The sequence below is a fragment of the Panthera uncia genome, chromosome F1 (genome assembly GCF_023721935.1).
Source record: "Panthera uncia isolate 11264 chromosome F1, Puncia_PCG_1.0, whole genome shotgun sequence".
In the NCBI taxonomy this organism is placed as follows: domain Eukaryota; kingdom Metazoa; phylum Chordata; class Mammalia; order Carnivora; family Felidae; genus Panthera; species Panthera uncia.
Genome location: NC_064813.1, coordinates 2242298 through 2260320, shown reverse-complemented (window position 1 = coordinate 2260320; position 18023 = coordinate 2242298). Strand labels below are relative to the sequence as shown.

Here is an 18023-nt window from a genome sequence, read left to right as displayed (position 1 = left end):
TAACCTAAGGTGGAAGAATAGGTTATTATTATTATTTTTTTAGACCTTTCTTCTCTTCTAATATAGACATTTATCCTATAAATTAACCCCGCAACCACTGCTTTAGCTGTATCACTTATTTAACTATCGGTACGTTGTGTATTTTCATTCTGTCTACTTCTACTGAGATTTTTTTTTAGCGAATGTTGAATTTTATCAAATATCTTTAGCACCAATAGGTGATCATATGATTTTTATTGTTTTAATTCATTACTAATGGCAGACTGTGTTAATAGTTTTCTTATACTGGACCGTCCCCACATTCCACTTGATTGTGTTGTTCCATTCTTTTGATACTGTGATGTCGTATCTGGCAACTTTTTTTTTTTTTTTTACACTTAGAGAAAATTGAGATGTCGTTGATGTATAATGTTATATAAGTTTCAGGCACACAACATAATGATTTGATATTTGTGTACATGGCAAAACTATTACCACAATAAGAATAGTTAACACATCTGTCGCTGTAGTTCCAAATTTTGTTTCTCGTGATGAGAACTTTTGTTTAAGTTTTATTTATTATTTTGAGAGGAGGAGAGTGCTTGTGTATGTGTGTGCATGGGAAGGGCAGGGGTGGAGAGAGAATCCCAAGCAGGCTCCGTGTTGTCAGCACAGAGCCTGATGTGAGGCTCGACCTCACGAACCAGGAGATCACGACCTGAGCCGAAATCAAGAGTCAGACACTTAACCGACTGAGCCACCCAGGCGCCCCTCTTGTGATGAGAACTTTTAAAATCTCTTCTGTTAGAACCTTTCAATACTCAGGACGCTATTTACTACAGTCACCACACTGTACGTACGTGCCCACGAGCACTGACTTCATAACTGGAAGTTTGTGTCTTTTGACCCCTCTCCCCTATTTCAGTCCCCCCCCGCCCCTCCCAGCAACCACCAGTCTTTCTGTATTTATGAGTTTGGTTTTTGGTTTTTTGTGGTTTTTTGGTCTGTTTTGTTTTTCAGGGAGTTTTTTTTAGATTTCACAGATGCATGAGATCATACGGTGTTTGTCTTTCTCTGACTTACTTCACTGAGCATAATTCCCTCAAGGCCCATACGTGTTATTGCAGGTGGCAAAGCTTCATTCTGTTTTTTATGCCCGAGTAATATTCCTCTGTGTGTGTGTGTGCACACGTGCATGTGAATGTGCATACCCACCACATCTTCATTACCCTTCATCCATTGGTGGACACTTAGGTAGCTTCCATGTTTTGGCTGTTATAAGTAATACCACAGTGAGCATCGGTGCAAATATCTTTTCAAGGTAGTGTTTTCGTTTTCTTCAGATAAATACCCAGAAGTGGAATTACTGAATGAGGTTCTATTTTTTTTTAATTTTTTTAATGTTTATTTATTTTTGAGAGAGAGAGAGAGAGAGAGAGAGAGAGAGAGAGAGAGAGAACACAACTGGATGAGGGGCAGAGAGAGAGGGAGACACAGAATCTGAAGCAGGCTCCAGGCTCTGAGCTGTCAGCACAAAGCCCGACGCGGGGCTCGAACGCACGAACCGTGAGATGATGACCTGAGCCGAAGTTGGACACTCAACCGACTGAGCCCCCCAGGCACCCCAAGGTTGTTCTACTTTCAAATTTTTTGAGGAACCTCCGTGTTTCCCATAGTGGCCGCACCAGTTCGCATTCCCACCCACAGTGCAAGAGTGTTCCTTTCTCTTCACATCCTCGCCAACACCTGTTGTTTCTTGTCTTTTTTATAATATTGGCCACTTTGATAGATGGGAGGTGATGCCCCTTTGTGGATTTGCCTTTCCCTGACAATGACTCCTGTTGACCTTTTTGTGTACCTGTTGGCCATCTGTATGTCTCTGGGAAAATGTCTCTTCATATCGTCTGCTCATTTTTTAATTGGATTGGTTTTTTTGCCGTTGAGTTGCATGAACTTTTTATATATTTTGGATATTGACCCTGATCAGATACACAATTTGCAAATATTTGCACCCATTCTGCAGGCTGCCTTTTAAACGTTCTGTTGATGGTTTCCTTTGCTGTAAGGAAGCTTTTTAGTCTGATGTGGTCCCACTTAATTTTTGCTTTTGCTGCCTTTGCTTTTGGTATTAAATTAAAAAAAAAAAACCTCACCAAGACCAAGCTCTAGGAGCTTACTGCTTACATGTTTTCCTAGGAATTTTATGGTTTCAAATCTTACATTCAAGTCTTTAATCTGTTTTGAGTTTATTTTTGTGTGGGGTGTAAGAAAGACAGTGGTCCAGATTCATTCTTTGACATGTGGCTGTCTCGTTTTCCCAACACCGTTTGTTGAAGAGACTGTCCTTTCTGCATTGTACATTCTTGCCTCCTTTGTTGTAAATTAATTGGCCATATGTGCACACATTTATTTCTGGGCTCTCTATTCTGTTTTATTGATCTATGTGTTTTTATGCCAGTATGATACTGTTTTGATTACTGTAGCTCATAGTATAGTGTGAAATTAGGGAATGTGATGTCTCCAGCTTTGTTTTTGTTCTTCCTTCTCAAGATTGCTTTGGCTACTCTGGATCTTTTGTGATTCCATAACATTTTCAGATTGTTATACTTCTGGGGAAAATGCCATTGGAGTTTTCATAGGGATTGCATTGAATTTTAGATTGCTTTAGATACAATGGACATCTTTTTTAAGTTTATTTATCTTGGAGAGAGAACGAGTCAGGGAGGGGTGGAGAGCGAGAATCCCAAGCAGGCTCCTCGCTGACAGCATGGCGCCCGATGCAGGGCTTGATCCCATGAACCGTGAGGTCATGACCTGAGCCGAAACCAAGAGTCGACACATAAATTGACTGAGCCACCCAGGTGCCCCCATAGTATGGACGTTTCAACAAATATGAATTCTCCCAGTCCATGAGCACGGAAGGTCTTTCCAAGCATTTTTAACATTCTTGCAAATGAGTGCTATTTTTTGAGATTTCCTTTTATTATACTTTGGCAGATTTTATTGTTACGCTGTCTACATAAAAATAGTTGGGAAGCTCTTTCTTCCTTGAGTTGAAGCATTTTGATAGCACTGGTGCTGTGGTTTGATCGAGATTCACCGGTGAACCTTCTGGGCCTAGTGCTGTGTGCTTGCATTTTCTCTCTGTGTCACGCTTCTCTTCTTCCTGTATGTAGTGCAGTGCTAACATAATGGGGACGATCACGTCACCTTCCTTATCAGAATAGGTTAGGAAACTGGAGGTTTTACCTTTTTAAGAAATAATCAGAGTGCTTATTTTATTAAGTAATAACAGAAAATGTTGTTGTTGAACCTTTTCGAGTACTTAACCATAATCTGCCTTCTTACACGTGTCTTTGATGTTACAGATGTTCATTTTTATTTGATGGACCTGTAATTAATCTCTTTTTATTGTGTAGAAATTTACAGCAACAATGTCAACACCAGATAAGAAAGCCTCACAGAAGATTGGTTTTCGATTACGTAACCTACTCAAGCTTCCCAAAGCACATAAATGGTGCATATATGAATGGTTCTACTCAAATATAGATAAGTATGTATCTGGCTTACATCGTGAATATCACTTGAACCAGAAATTGAACTTTTTCAAATGTTATAAGCCATCCTCTTTCCTATAGGTCTGTTTTGATTCTATTTTTTCTGATTTCCTTTTTCTAGTCTCCATTCTAGTTTTCCCCTCCCCCCTTTTGCAGAAGTTGTTACACATTTTTATGAAAAGTCAAATGAAAGTAAAATTTCTATATCATAATTTACAAAGACTGTGGAGTGGATACCCTAAAACAGAGCTCCCTTATTTGTAATGAACCAGATGTGGTTTATAAATCTTGAGATTTTTTCTTTTTTTAGAGAGTGAGAGAGAGAGAGAAAGAGCGGGAGAGGGGCAGAGAGAGAGAGAGAGAGAGAGAGAGAGAGAGGGAGAGAGAATCCCAAGCAGGCTCTGTGCCCAGCTCAGAGCCCAGTGCGGGGCTCATCCCACGACTGTGGGATCATGACCTGAGCTGAAATCAAGAGTTGACACTTAACTGACTGTGCCACTCAGGCGCCCCAGATCTTGAGATTTTTAAATGCTAGTATATTGGGGCACTCCCGCCTGACTCAGTCAGGAGAGCATCCGACTCTTGATCTCAGGGTTGTGAGTTCAAGCCCCATTGGGCGTGCTACTTAAAAAACATGCTAGTATATTGGTACAGAAGCAGTTACTAATGGTAGAAATGATTCAGTGAGATTTTTAAGATAAGCTTTTTATTTGGGACATAGTATTTATATACTTTAATTATACATAAATGTTTAAATAGAACATAGAGATCCGGGCGAAATCCAATTATTCAACACTAGTAACAATAGAAACAATTCTGAATTCTTATCCATCCTAATCGAATCGGACCTGTGCTAATCACTGATGCTTGCTCTGCTGGCTGCTTCTCTTGACTTCCCCTTCCTGGTTTCTAAACCAGTTGCCTACACTGCAGTGACTCTCGTGGATGGTCATATCTGACCCTGAAACTCACGTGTGATTTGATTGCTAAGTCTGGTTCCTGGTTTCCCAAACTCATGAATGATTGTTTTATTTTTGTCCACAGCTTTTTCCATAGGCTTATGACACTCCCAGGGTGTCCTGGTGTGATCTGAGTTCTTCTGGAATCTCCAGGAACTGGTCTAACCCTCTCGAGTCCTCCAGTTTTCTAAAAATGATTTAATCTCCAAGAGGACTCCTTGGTGTTGGCCTTGCCTTTGGGGCGGAGATACTTTGTAGCTGACGTTCATCCTCCCAAGATATAATGACAAATGCTAGGCTGCTTCCCAAAGGATACACTCTCATGTGAGATCTCACAAAAAGCAGTGTCTCCTAGAACCTCAGGCACAGACCTGTTTCACGAGTAGCTTGCAGCACTCGTGGTTTCCCAGACTTTCACAAACACCACTTTTGGTTTTAACGCTTTGAATCTGTACCCATTTTATACGTGTCCTGGGTAGAAGCGTAAGATGGCATTTGGTGATTAGTATAATGTTGAAAATTGGAAAGCGTATTTTGAAATTTATGCGTCTGAGGCAGCTTGTTGTATATTAACCTTTAAAATACCATTTCTGTTTTACAGACCACTTTTTGAAGGCGATAATGACTTCTGTGTATGTCTGAAGGAATCTTTTCCCAATCTAAAAACAAGAAAGTTAACAAGAGTAGAATGGGGAAAAATCAGGCGGCTTATGGGAAAACCACGGAGGTAAAAATAACATTTTTGTTTAAAATAAAATCAATAAATTACTCGATAGTATCATTACACATTGGTTTTTTTTCATCTTCACAAGGACTGATACTGGGAACCTAACTTTTCAGAATAATTGTATGTTAAATATATCCTATTAACCAGCCTTTGTTCAGATGACAGGCTTTGAACATACTTTTTTTTTTTTTTTTTTTTGATTTGATTATTTTCTTAACTATTTGGCAGGGGGGCTGTTATTTGGGGAGCGAGCTCTAGTGGGGGAGGGGCAAAGAGAGAGGGACACAGAGGATCCAAAGCAGGCTCTGTGCTGACAGCAGAGAACCCGATGTGGGGCTTGAACTCCGAAGCCATGAGATCATGACCTGAGCTAAAGTCTGATGCTTAACCAACTGAGCCACCCAGGTGCCCCTAATTGTTTTGCTTTTTAAAAAACATTTATTTTGAGAGAACACAAGGGCGGGGGAGGGGCAGAAAGAGAGGGAGAGAGAGAGAGAGAGAGAGAGAGAGAGAGAGAGAGAGAGAGAATCCCAAGTAGGCTCTGGGTGCCCGACTCAGAGCTCGATCTCAGGAACACTGAGATCATGACCTGAGCTGAAATCAAGAGCTGGATGCTTAACCAACTAAGCCACCCAGGTGCCCCCATCTGACTCTTGATCTCTGCCCAGATTGTGATCTCAGGGCCATGAGTTCAAGCCCCATGATGTTGGGCTGCCCACAGTAGGAAAAAAAAAAAAATTGCTGACACATCTTAAGAGTTCTCTTCAACAAGAAAAAATTTTAACTGTATATGGTGACAGATGTTGACTAGGTTTATTGTGGTGATATTTTTTGCAATATATACAAATACCGAACCATTCTGAGAGCACCCCTGAGCAGGGGAGGGGCAGAGAGAGAGAGAGAGAGAGAGAGAGAGACAGAAAGAATCCCAAGCAGGTTCTGTGCTGTCAGGGCAGAGCCTGATGTGGGGCTCGATCTCATGAACTGTGAGATCATGACTTGACATCAAGTGTCAGACATTTAACCACCTGAGCCACGCAGGTGCCCCAAATTCCCGCTCTCTGTACAAAATTTGAAATAATGCGGTTCTCCCAATTTTTCCCTTGTACACCTAAAAGTTATATAAGGTGTTATATGTCTGTTATACCTCAATAAAATAAATGAAAGCACATTCTATCTCAAAAAACAAAACCCCAGAAAGAAAAATCAAGTGAATCTATCTGTTATTTTCTGAAAATTGCTTAAAAAACATTTTTTTTTTAGGGGCGCCTGGGTGGCTCAGTCGGTTAAGCATCCAACTTCAGCTCAGGTCATGATCTCACGGTCTGTGAGTTCCAGCCCCACGTTGGGCTCTGAGCTGGCAGCACAGAGCCCTACATGGGGCTTGGACTCAAGAACTGAGAGATCATGACCTGAGCCAAAGTTGGACACTTAACTGACTGAGCCATCCCATCACCCTAAAACTTACTTTTCATGTGACATTACTTCTCCTTTTCCAGTTTTATCTTTCTTTCTAACACATTGGAAAACCTTGTATTGCTTTTTTTTTTTAAGTCTATTTATTTTTGAGAGGGGGAGAGAGCACGAGCCGTGGAGGGGCAGAGAGAGAGGGAGACACAGAATCCGAAGCAACTCCAGGCTCCGAGCTGTTAGCACAGAGCCCGACACGGGGCTGGAACTCACGAACCGTGAGATCACGACCTGAGCCAAAGTCAGATGCTCAACCGACTGAGCCACCCAGGTGCCCCGGAAAACCTTATGTTACTTTTGAGTGAAATTTTGAAATTTGGGGCACCTGGCTGGCTTAGAGGAGCACGGGCTCTTGATCTTGAGGTGGTGAGTTCGAGCCCCCGATGCAGTATAGAGATTACTTAAATAAATGAAACTTTAAAAATTTTTTGAAATGTTAGGTCATGAGTTCTGATATTCTCTGCCTATTAGAGGCACGTACAAGATTTTTTTCACTTTATTTTTTAAGTTTATTTATTTTGAGACAGGGCGAGAGGACATGTGTGCATACGCAGGGGAGGGGCAGAGAGAGGGAGAAAGAGAGAATCCCAAGCAGGCTCCTCACTGGCAGTGTGGAGCCCACCGCGGGGCTCGAACCCACTAACTGCGAGATCATGACCTGAACTGAAGTCAGACACTTAACCAACTGAGCCACCCAGGCGCCCCAAGACTTTTTCACCTTAAATGGTGGGAAAGTTCAGGGAAGGCATGGAAATATAAAGTGAGTTGGGCAAGTAGAAACAGAATTTAGTTTCAATGATTTTTTAAAAAAAAATTTTCATGTTTATTTTTGAGAGAGAGAGAGAGAGACACAGTGCAAGCAGGGGAAGAACAGAGAGAGAGGGGAACACAGAATCCAAAGCAGGCTCCAAGCTCTGAGCTGTCAGCAGAGAGCCCGACGTGGGGCTCAAATTCATGAACTGTGAGATCATAACCTGAGCCAAAGCTGGGCGCTTAACCGACTGAGCCACCCAGGTGCCCCAGTTTTAATGATTTCTATAGTTAGCAATGAAACACAAGGAGAACTTTTAATGGAACGGGTAGTATTTTATCTATGTATTGAAAGATCACATTGCTGATATGTCTTTAATATTTCCCTCCTTTGTAAGAACAGAATTAAAATGAGATGGACCTATGTGTTTCATCCTGGTAGTTTTTGGTCTTTGGTAATTAATTCCTTTAGGCCATTTTGGTACAAAACTGTGACTTTACATGTTTGCGTAAATTGAGGTTCTTGTTTCTAATTATTGTCCATCAGGATCATATGTTAGTCACTTTTTCATTGTTTTCTTATAATTCTGTAGCTTAAGAGCGTCGTTGAAATATTTCTCATTAACTTATTCCGTTACCTTTCTATAACATTGCTTAATGGTTTAGTTCTTTACTTCATCAGAGTTAATTTACAGTTGAAATGAAGTCTTTATTTTCAACAAAAGTTTGTAGTTTTTCTTTTCTCTGAGGAAGTCAAGGTACAATACATATTATTGCTACAATATACTTCTTAAAATACCCTAAAAGAGTGATAAAATGCCAGGAAGAAAATGTGCAATATACAGATGGTGAAATGGGAAGATGTATTTGAGGTTTGATAAGAAGACTTAAGGTTCTAAGTTAATCTGTAAATTCAAATCAGTCTCAATAAAAATATCAGTAGAACTGGAGCACCCAGGTGGCTCAGTCGGTCGAGTGTCCGACTTTGGCTCCGGTCATGATCTCATAGGTCGTGAGTTCGAGCCCCATGTCGGGCCCTGTGCTGGCAGCTCAGAGCCTGGAGCCTGCTTCGGATTCTGTGTCTCCCTCTCTCCCTGCCCCTAACCCACTCGCATTCTGTCTCTGTCTCTCTCAAAAATAAATAAACATTAAAACAAACAAAATCATTGGGACTTTTTTTTTTTTTTAACTAGATGAACTAATTCTCAAATTCAGATTTAAGACAGGTGAAATCAAGCAAAAAGATCTAGGAAAAATCTGAAGCAGCAAAGTAACTATGCTTACCAGATACTGAAGTCGATTACCAAGTGATCTTCATTAACAAAGTATAGTAATGGCACGTAAATAGATGGATTAAGAAAAGAGAATCCAGATAGTGTCACAGATGTCTCTGGGAATTTAATGCATAATAGCAGTGGTTGCCTCTCAAATACGTGGAGGGAGGAAGAGGCTAAATTATTTACTTCATGGATATTGAGACCACTCTAGCAACCTAGAGAGAAAAGCCGGTTTCATAATTTTTATTTTATTTTATTTTTTGAGAGAGACAGAGCATGAGCAGGGGCGGGGCAGAGAGAGAGGGAGACACAGAATCCGAAGCAGGCTCAGGGCCCTGAGGTGTCAGCACAGAGCTGGACGCGGAGCTCGAACCCATGAAGCGCGGGATCATCCCCGGGGCTGAAGTCGGATGCTCAACCGACTGAGCCACCCAGGCGCCCCTAGATGATTTAAATATTTTTAAAATGAGGGGCGCCTGGCTGGCTCAGTCAGTAGAGCATGCGACTCTGGATCTTGGAGTTGTAAGTTCAAGCCCCAGCTTGGGTGTAAACATGACTAAAAAATTAAAAAATCTTAAAAAATGAAACAGTAAAACTGGTAGAGAAATTTATGGGAGAGTTTTGCTTAATCTTGAGTGGGAAAGGTCTAAGAGTCCACAAAGCTAGGCATCATAAAGGAAAATATCAACAAATTTAGCTGCAGAAAAATAACATTTCAGGGCCACCTTGGTGGCTCAGTCGGTTAGGCGTCTGACTTCAGCTCAGGTCACGATTTCACGTTTCCGTGAGTTCGAGTCCCACGTCAGGCTCTGTGCCGACAGCTCAGAGCCTGGAGCCTGCTTCGGATTCTGTGTCTCCCTCTCTCTCTGCCCCTCTCCCACTCATGCATGCACACACTCTGTCTCTCTCTCTCTCCCTCTCTCAAAAATAAACATTAAAAATAATAATAACATTTTGCATTACCCTCTCCAAAAGAAACATGAAATCAAAAGACAATGACAAATATTTATAATTCTTATCACAAAGCCCAATTTCCTAACATGTAAATAACTCCTGTGAGTCCATAAGAAAAAGTCAAAAAATCCATGATAAAAATGATTATAAACAGTACATAGGAAAGAAGAAAAAGTGGATCTTGTAAACACATGAAAAGAGGTCAGTCTTACTCATAGTAAGAAATGGAAAAATCAGAGTATGCTAGGATACTGGTTTTTAGTCCGTAAAGCTTTAATATGTTATGTTGGCAGGGGTATGGTGAGTAGTCACGCTTGCTGGTGAGAGTAAATTTAGATAACCTCTGTGGAGGGCAATTTGATAATATCTCTCAGGTTTACAAATTTCCATACCCTTTGACCTAGTAATTCTACAACGTTAGGTTACAGAAAAGTCTGTACCTGGGTGTTACTAAGTACAGTATTACTTCCAGTAGCAAAAGATTGGCAAAACGTGAATGTCCAATAATAGGGGAATGATTCATTCAAATGTGGTATCTCGATATAGTAAACAACTTGGAAACCACTTAATGTAAACCAAAATAAAATCAGAGATCATTCCTTGTGTGCTGACTTGGAACAGATTGCTAAGATACATTAAGAAAAGAAGGCAGAGGGGCGCCTGGGTGGCTCAATCGGTTGAGTGCCCGACTTCGGCTCAGGTCATGATCTCACGGTTTGTGGGTTCGAGCCCCGCGTGGGGCTCGGTGCTGACAGCTCGGAGCCGGGAGCCTGCTTCGGATTCTGGGTCTCCCTCTCTCTCTGCCCCTCCCCCGCTCATGTTCTGTCTCTCTCTGTCAAAAATAAATAAACATTAAAAAAAATTTTTTTTAAACTTATGAGATTAAGCTTACCAAGTGTTGGTGAGGCTCTGGGGAAACTTGGAATCCTCTGTGCTGTTGATGGGAACATAAAATGGTGCAACCACTTTGGAAAACCGTCTGATAGTTTGAAGACCTCTTCAGAGAATTTTAGGTTCACAACCGAATCAAGAGGAAGGTATAGAGATTTTCCCATATACCCCCGGCCCCCACAGAGATGCAGCCTCCCCCATCCTCAGTATCTCCCACCAGAGAGGGTTGATGGGTTCACTCCCGGTTTTGTACAGTCTACGGGTTTTGAAAAACGTACACTGACATATCTACCATCAGGATGTCGTAGAGTATTTGCTCTGCTCTAAAAATCTCTCGCACTTCAATTAGTCATTCCTCCCCCCGCAGTCCCAGCTACTGGCAACTGACCTTTTTATTGTCTCCAGAGGTCTCCATTTTCCAGAGTGTCATATATTAGAATCACACGGCATGTAGCCTTTTCAGATTGGCTGCTTTCACTTAGTGGTATGCATCTCAGGTCCCCCTGTATCTTTTCCTGGCCTGAGAGTTCATCCTTTTTGTTGGTTTAGTTTTTAATTTATTTTTAAATCAAAAAAATTTTTTGAGAGCGTGCGGGTGGGGGAGGGGCAAAGGGAGAGGGAGGGAAAGAATCTTAAGCAGGCTCCACGGTCAGCGCGGAGCCCCGATGTGGGCCTCGATCTCCCTACTGAGATCTTGACCCGAGCCGAAATCCAGAGTCTGACGCTTCACCGGCTGAGCCACCCAGGTGCCCCAGTCGTTCATCCTTGTGAGCGCTGAATCGTATGTCCGAATATCCCACTCGCCTCACCGAAGGACGTCTCGGTGGCTTCAAGTTCTGGCAGTTGTGAGTAAAGCTGCCATGAGCGTCTGTGTTGAAGTTTTGGTGCGGACGGAAGTTTCCACCTCATCCGGGTAGATACGAAGGAGTGTGGTTACTCGAGGGTATGGTAAGAGGGTGCGTCGTTTCGTGAGAAACCATCTAACCGTCTTCCAAAGCGGCCGTGCCGTTTTGCGTCCCCACCTGAAGGAAGGAGGGTTTCTGTTCCCCGTCCTTGCCGGCATTGGGTGTTGTCTGCGTTCCAGGTCTCGGTCGTTGTAATAGGTGTGTACTAGTGTCTCATTTAATTTGCATTTCCCCGATGACACACGATGTGGAGCATCAAATAGGCTTATTTGTCATCTGTAGGTCTTCTTGGGCGATAGTTGGCTTCTTTTGTTTTTCGTTTCTTGAAAGGTTAAGCAGACACTGACCATCTGACCCAGCCATTCCACTCCTAGGTATTTAGTGAAGAGAAATTAAAGCAAAAATGTATACAAAAACCTATCCACAGATGTTCGTGTCACCTAAGTTGTAATCGCCCCAAAGTGGAAACAGCCCGACTGTCCACCACTAGGTGAACAGATGAACGGGTTATGACACACTCGTGGAGCAGGATACTGTTCTCCAGTAAAAAGAATGAACCGTCGACGCCTGCAACAACACGGATTACTCTTGGGGTAATTAGGCTGAGTGAAGGAAGCCTGACAAAAAGAGTTGGTACCAGATGATTTCATTTGTATGAGATTTTAGAAGATAGAAACTACAATGACAGAAAGCAACTTGGTGATTGCTTGAGAAGTGCGGTGTAGAAGGAGGGATAGTAAAGTACCACGAGGAGACTTTGGGGAGTGATTGACGTCTTGAAGTGTTCATGATCTCGTCTGTGGTGATGGTTTCGTGGATCTATATTTTGTGGCATGAAAGCTGTGTTGAAGTCACTTTGGTTCATCCCAGTATTTGAGAATAGAAGTATGACAGGCCTGGGGGGCTCTGTTGGTTGAGCGTCCGACCCTTGATTTCGGCTCAGGTCGTGTTCTCGCGGTCATGGGACTGAGCCCCGTGTTGAACTCTGCGCTGACAGCAGGGAGCCTGCTTGGAATTTTGTCTCCCTCTCTCTCTGCCCCTCCCCTGCTCGTGCATGCGTGTGATCCCTCTCTCTCTCTCTCTCTCTCTCTCAAAATAAATAAACATTAAAAAAAAAAAAAAAAAGGAAGTAAGGCCCTAAAGATAAGAGTAAATTCAGTGTTTATGCTTCAAGGCAGGAAGTATGATTAAACATTTACACAGTGGTAAGCCTCATCTTTAATTCTGTATTGGTTCGCTCACTGGGTCACAAGGAAGATATCTTGTTCTTCTGAATAGAATATTGTAATTGGATTTGGTCCCAGGAGGAGACCTGGGATCCAGATGCCGTGGTGTCAAAGGATGGTGACCAAATCCTCCTCCTTTGTAGGAAAGGACGATCTAGATAATTTACTTTGAAGAGAAACAATGACTATTTCTAAGAGCCTGTTTTTGAACAAATTCCTCAAGAGAGGAAAAGGGCACGGTGAGGTGGATGGTCTGATGTCAAGTTTCCGTATAGGATGGTTATCAGTTTATATGGTTTTTGTAATTTATTCTAGATGTTCTTCTGCATTTTTTGAGGAAGAGAGATCAGCATTAAAACAGAAACGGCAGAAAATAAGACTCTTACAACAAAGGAAAGTTGCAGACGTTTCCCAGTTCAAAGACCTCCCAGACGAAATCCCTTTGCCCCTGGTTATCGGAACCAAAGTTACAGGTGAGTGAGCACAAGTTCATTACTGGTTTGATTTGTAAGGTTTCACCATGCCGACTGCTAGCCACTAGACACGTGGCTTTTCAACTGAGAAGCTTACGCTGTAGCTCTGTAGTAACATGCGGTCCAAGGTACTGTTGGTTCGTCTATGACATCCCGTTTGAAACTACTTAGGGAAAAGCGTACCGGGTCGAAGCAACGTCTACTACGACGTAAGCCAGAGCAAACTGACACAAAGACGAAATCGACAGTTCACTGGGGTCCCTGCAGCTGTACATTGTTTACATTTTGAATTTTTAAATGATTCCGTCTTTGGCTTTCACATCATTTACTTGCCTGTCTAACCGCTCTTCAGTGGTTAGCCCACAAACACGTTGTTCTTGCGCTCTTTGGCTTTGGGGATAGTCCATTTCTAAGGACTGAATAAACGAAATTATTCAGTAGGTAGTTGGTTCAAAGTTTTATTTAAGGATATAAATTCTGTCGGTTGGTGGATATGATTCTGTGTATTCTTTTTGGTTACAACGTGGAAGGAAAGTAGCACCAAAGCCTCAAGTTTAAGGTAATTCTTCATAATATGGTAAACTAAAATCATAACTTATGTAATATAAAAAATAACAAGGTGTTGAGTGGGTAGACAGATTAGTAACTGTACTGAAAGGGTTTTAAAAATGGTTGGATTTATCAAGGAACGTTTTCTGGAGGAAAGGTAACCTCGAGTTACGTTAATATCACTTTTTCTAGTCGTAGAAGTGGTACGTATTTTCATGACGCTGTAGAGAGGAGTAATTCCGAGGAAAGGTGGATAATAGAGAAGAGCCTATGTGGTGCATATGAGATGCATACAAGGAGGTGAACGGATTTGGTCACAACTTGCCACGACAACTTACCACATACAAAACTTACCAATGACCTCTCTCCCGACAAAATTGGCCTGGGGGTGAGGCTGGCAATGAAGTGAGGGATCTCGAAAAGTCTCGAAAAGATACATTAGTTCTAGGGGCGCTTGGGTGGCTCAGGCAATTGAGTGTCCGACTTTGGCTCAGGTCGCGATCTTGTGGTCCGTGAGTTCGAGCCCCGCGTCGGGCTCTGTGCTGACAGTTCAGAGCCTGGGGCCGGCTCCGGATTCTGTGTCTCCCTCTCTCTCTGACCCTCCCCGTTCATGCTCTGTCTCTCTGTGTCTTAAAAATAAATGAACATTAAAAAGCTGCTTCAATAAAAAAAAAAAAAGAAAAGATACATTGGTTCTAAAAACCCCATATAAAAAAGCACAGATACAAAGTCTACAGGGTAACTACAAATCAGAGAAGCGTTGAGAAGAATAGAGTAACACAGAAACACAGGACTTTTTTTTTTTTTTTTTAGTGTATTTATTTCTTTAGAGAGAGAGTGTGCACACACGTGTGCAAGCAGGGGAGGAGCAGAGGGAAAAAGGGAGAGAGAGAATCCTGAGCGGGCTGTGTGCTGAGAGCAAAGAGCCCATTGTGGGACTTGATCTCACACATAAACCAGGAGAACATGACCTGAGCTGAAACCAAGAGTCAGATGGACACTCACCCCAGCCACCCAGGTGCCCCCCAGTTAGGAAATTTGTAAAAGTCGGTTGCTTCAAAATTTTAAGGACTGGCAGTATTATTTGAAGAGACTGAGAATTTTATAGAGGGTCTATGAGTAGGCGTTCTCATGACAGTGGAGAATAGGTTGGACTGGATGTATGAAGATACGAGAAAAGTGTGTAGGAATCCATTGCTGGGGCTCTTTTTTTTTAATGTTTACTTTTTATTTGAGAGAGAGAGAGAGACATGTACACAGGTGGGGGAGGAGCAGAGAGACGGGGGGAGAGAGAGAGGATCCGAGGCAGGCTCTGCACAGATCCTCTCTCTCCCCGCCTCTCTCCCACTTGAGCGCACACTCATTCTCTCTCTCTCTGCCCCTCCCCTGTGTGCTCTCTTTCTCCCTTTCTCTCAAAATAAATAAATAAACTAAAAAAAAATAAAAACTGCTAAAAGGCATACCTGAAAAACCAATAAAGAAGTCAGTTTGGGGAGTGTCTGGGTGGCTCATTTGGTTAAGCGTCTGACTTCGGCTCAGGTCGTGATCTCGCGGTTCGTGGGTTCGAGCCCCGCGTCGGGCTCTGTGCTGACAGCTCGGAGCCTGGAGCCTGCTTCGGATTCTGTGTCTCCCTCTCTCTGCCCCTCCCCTGCTCATGCTCTGTCTCTCTCTGTCTCAAAAATAAATAAACATTAAAAAAAATTTTTTTAAAGTTAATTTTGAAATTGTAACAAGTAATTGAATGAAAAGATGACGGGAAAGAAAGGACAGGGAAAGAAAAAACACGGGATAACTAGAAAATAAAGAGCAAGATGGTGGGCTCAAGTCTCGTCCTATTTTCATTATTTTAAATGTCAATGAACTGAGCCCTATACTTAAAAAGTAGGGACTATCAAACTGGGTTTAAAAAAAAAAAAATGCCTGGGGCGCCTGGGTGGCTCGGTCAGTTAAGCGTCTGACTTCACCTCAGGTCATGATCTCACAGTTCATGGGTTTGAGCCCCGCGTCGGGCTCGAGCCTGCTTGGGATTCTCTCTCTCCTTCTCTCTCTGCCCCTCCCCTGCTCACTCTCTATCTCTGTCTCGTTCTCTCTCTCTCAAAATAACTAAACAAACATTAAGAGAAAGAAAGAAAACAAGAAAGACTCAGCGGTCACCGTGACCAAGGGTTTACATAGGTGCCCGCTACCTAGCATGTTCTGGAACTGGACCCCCTGAACGAAAGGAGGTATGCCACCTCAGCCACGTTGTTGGCGCACACGGTGTAGGTCCAGTAAACCACCTTTGTTAGTGTGGGAACAGTGGGAACGCTGGACATTCAAGTTTCCGGATGCTAACCTTGCAGACAGGCCTTTCTAAGGAGAGCAGTCTTGGGCCTGGTGGATTAATCTTTTCTGAACAGCATCGTTGTCTTTTTTTTTTTTTAGTTAAACGGCTCCAAGTGTTTCACTTGTGTATAATAACCAAAGTTCTTCTGTTGACTTTTTTTTTTTTTTTTAATTTGGGGTTCAAGGCAAGACTTGAAAATATTTCCCCCTGGTAGGGGCACCCGGCTGGCTCAGTCGGTAGAGCATGTGACTCTTGGTCTTGGGGTCGTGAGTTTGAGCCCCACGTGAGGGGTAGAGATTATATACGTACGTACATACATACATACATAAATTTTCCCCTGGTAGATCTAGGATTTCGTTCATGTATCAAATTAGTGATCATCATTATAGGTGTTCTTTTAAATTTTTTTGTTTCTCTCAACCTAAAATGCATGCTTTGTGTGATACTATAATAGACAATAATACTATACTTCCTACGTTAAAACAAATTTTTTTTAAGTGTATTTATTTTCGAGAGCGAGAGAGACAGAGCATAAGCTGGGGAGGGGCAGAGAGAGAGGGAAACACAGAATCTGAAGCAGCTCCAGGCTCCGAGCTGTCAGCATAGCGCCCGACGCACGGCTCGAACCCACGAACCACGAGGTCATACCTGAGCCGAAGTTGGACGCTTTACCGACTGAGCCCCCCAGGCACCCCCCTGTACACTTCCTACGTTTTAAATCACATGTTTAGAGCAGTTTTATATTTGACGGTTTGTTGTATCCTTCCAAACAGCGTGATGCCTTTTCGTCTCTTTTCCCAGCACGATTACGTGGTGTTCATGATGGTCTCTTCACCGGACAAATAGATGCCGTGGATACTTTTAATGCCACTTATCGAGTCACTTTTGATAGGGCAGGGCTCGGGACCCACACCGTCCCTGACTACGAAGTCCTGGTGAGTATTTCGTAATACACGCACGTTTATGCCTTTAAGGACGCTCTGTAGAATCTTCTTACAGGCCGTTTTGTGAGGGACTCCAGATTCCAGGTTACAGAGGAAGAGATCCCGGGGGGTTTGGCCCCTGGAGCGGAACGATATCAAAGTCTTTGACGTTCCCGGAGCTAACGTCCTTCCCCACGCAGCACTCGAGTGTGACAGCACTAATCACTCCTCACTGAACAGTCCTGGCCACAGAGCACTCTTGGTCCGGCTGCTTCACTAAAGTCTACTCCTCTTGCAAGAAGATTTGAAAAACATGAAGTAACATCTTGCACTTTAACATTCGTTCTCCTATTTTAGCCTCAGAATTGTGCGCTTTTTGCATGGTGAACTTAAGACGGAAGTACGTGAAGTAACTTATTCGAGACCCTAGAGTGGGGCGGCCCTGCCAGGCTGAGACCAGGATCCGGGCCTTTTGAATTCGTGATACAGTCCTTTCTACTACTACACCATTACTTCCTGATCGTGCTTGATTTAGCAATGCCTTGAGAGTTCTACACCTTTCTGATCAGTCAACATAATTTTAAGAACTAAGACAACTCTGCAATCCGATAAAGTTTTTATAAAGTGAATAATTAACCGTTCATAACAGTTGGTTTCCTCTGAGCCTCATGGGAATTAAATTATTCACTCTTAACCTCCCTTTTTTTCATTTCTATTATAAATGTGATTTTTAGGGATTATGAACTTAAATTTCAGAGCACCTGAGTGGCTCAGTCACGTGAGCGTCTGACTGTTGATTTTGGCCCAGGTCAGGATCTCACAGTCATGGATTGAGCCCCATGTTGCTTCTGTGCTGAGCTTGGAGCCTGTTTGGGATTCTCTCTCTCTCTCCCCCTCCCTCTCTCCCCCTCCCTCTCTCCCCCTCCCTCTCTCCCCCTCCCTCTCTCCCCCTCCCTCTCTCCCCCTCCCTCTCTCCCCCTCCCTCTCTCCCCCTCCCTCTCTCCCCCTCCCTCTCTCCCCCTGCCTCTCCCCCTGCCTCTCTCCCTCCCTCTCCCCC

General features: G+C 43.0%; 1 protein-coding gene across 7 annotated transcripts in view; it reads left to right on the top strand.

Annotated features, from left to right (window-relative positions):
* LIN9 (lin-9 DREAM MuvB core complex component) overlaps positions 1 to 18023 on the top strand; it is a 61405-nt gene that overhangs the window by 15850 nt on the left and 27532 nt on the right. For all 7 annotated transcript variants that reach the window (XM_049635095.1, XM_049635089.1, XM_049635093.1 and 4 more), the window contains 4 exons: positions 3399 to 3532; positions 5097 to 5222; positions 13011 to 13168; positions 16845 to 16978. In XM_049635095.1, coding sequence (XP_049491052.1) covers positions 3399 to 3532; positions 5097 to 5222; positions 13011 to 13168; positions 16845 to 16978 — 552 coding nt within the window. The remainder of the gene's footprint in view (positions 1 to 3398; positions 3533 to 5096; positions 5223 to 13010; positions 13169 to 16844; positions 16979 to 18023) is intronic.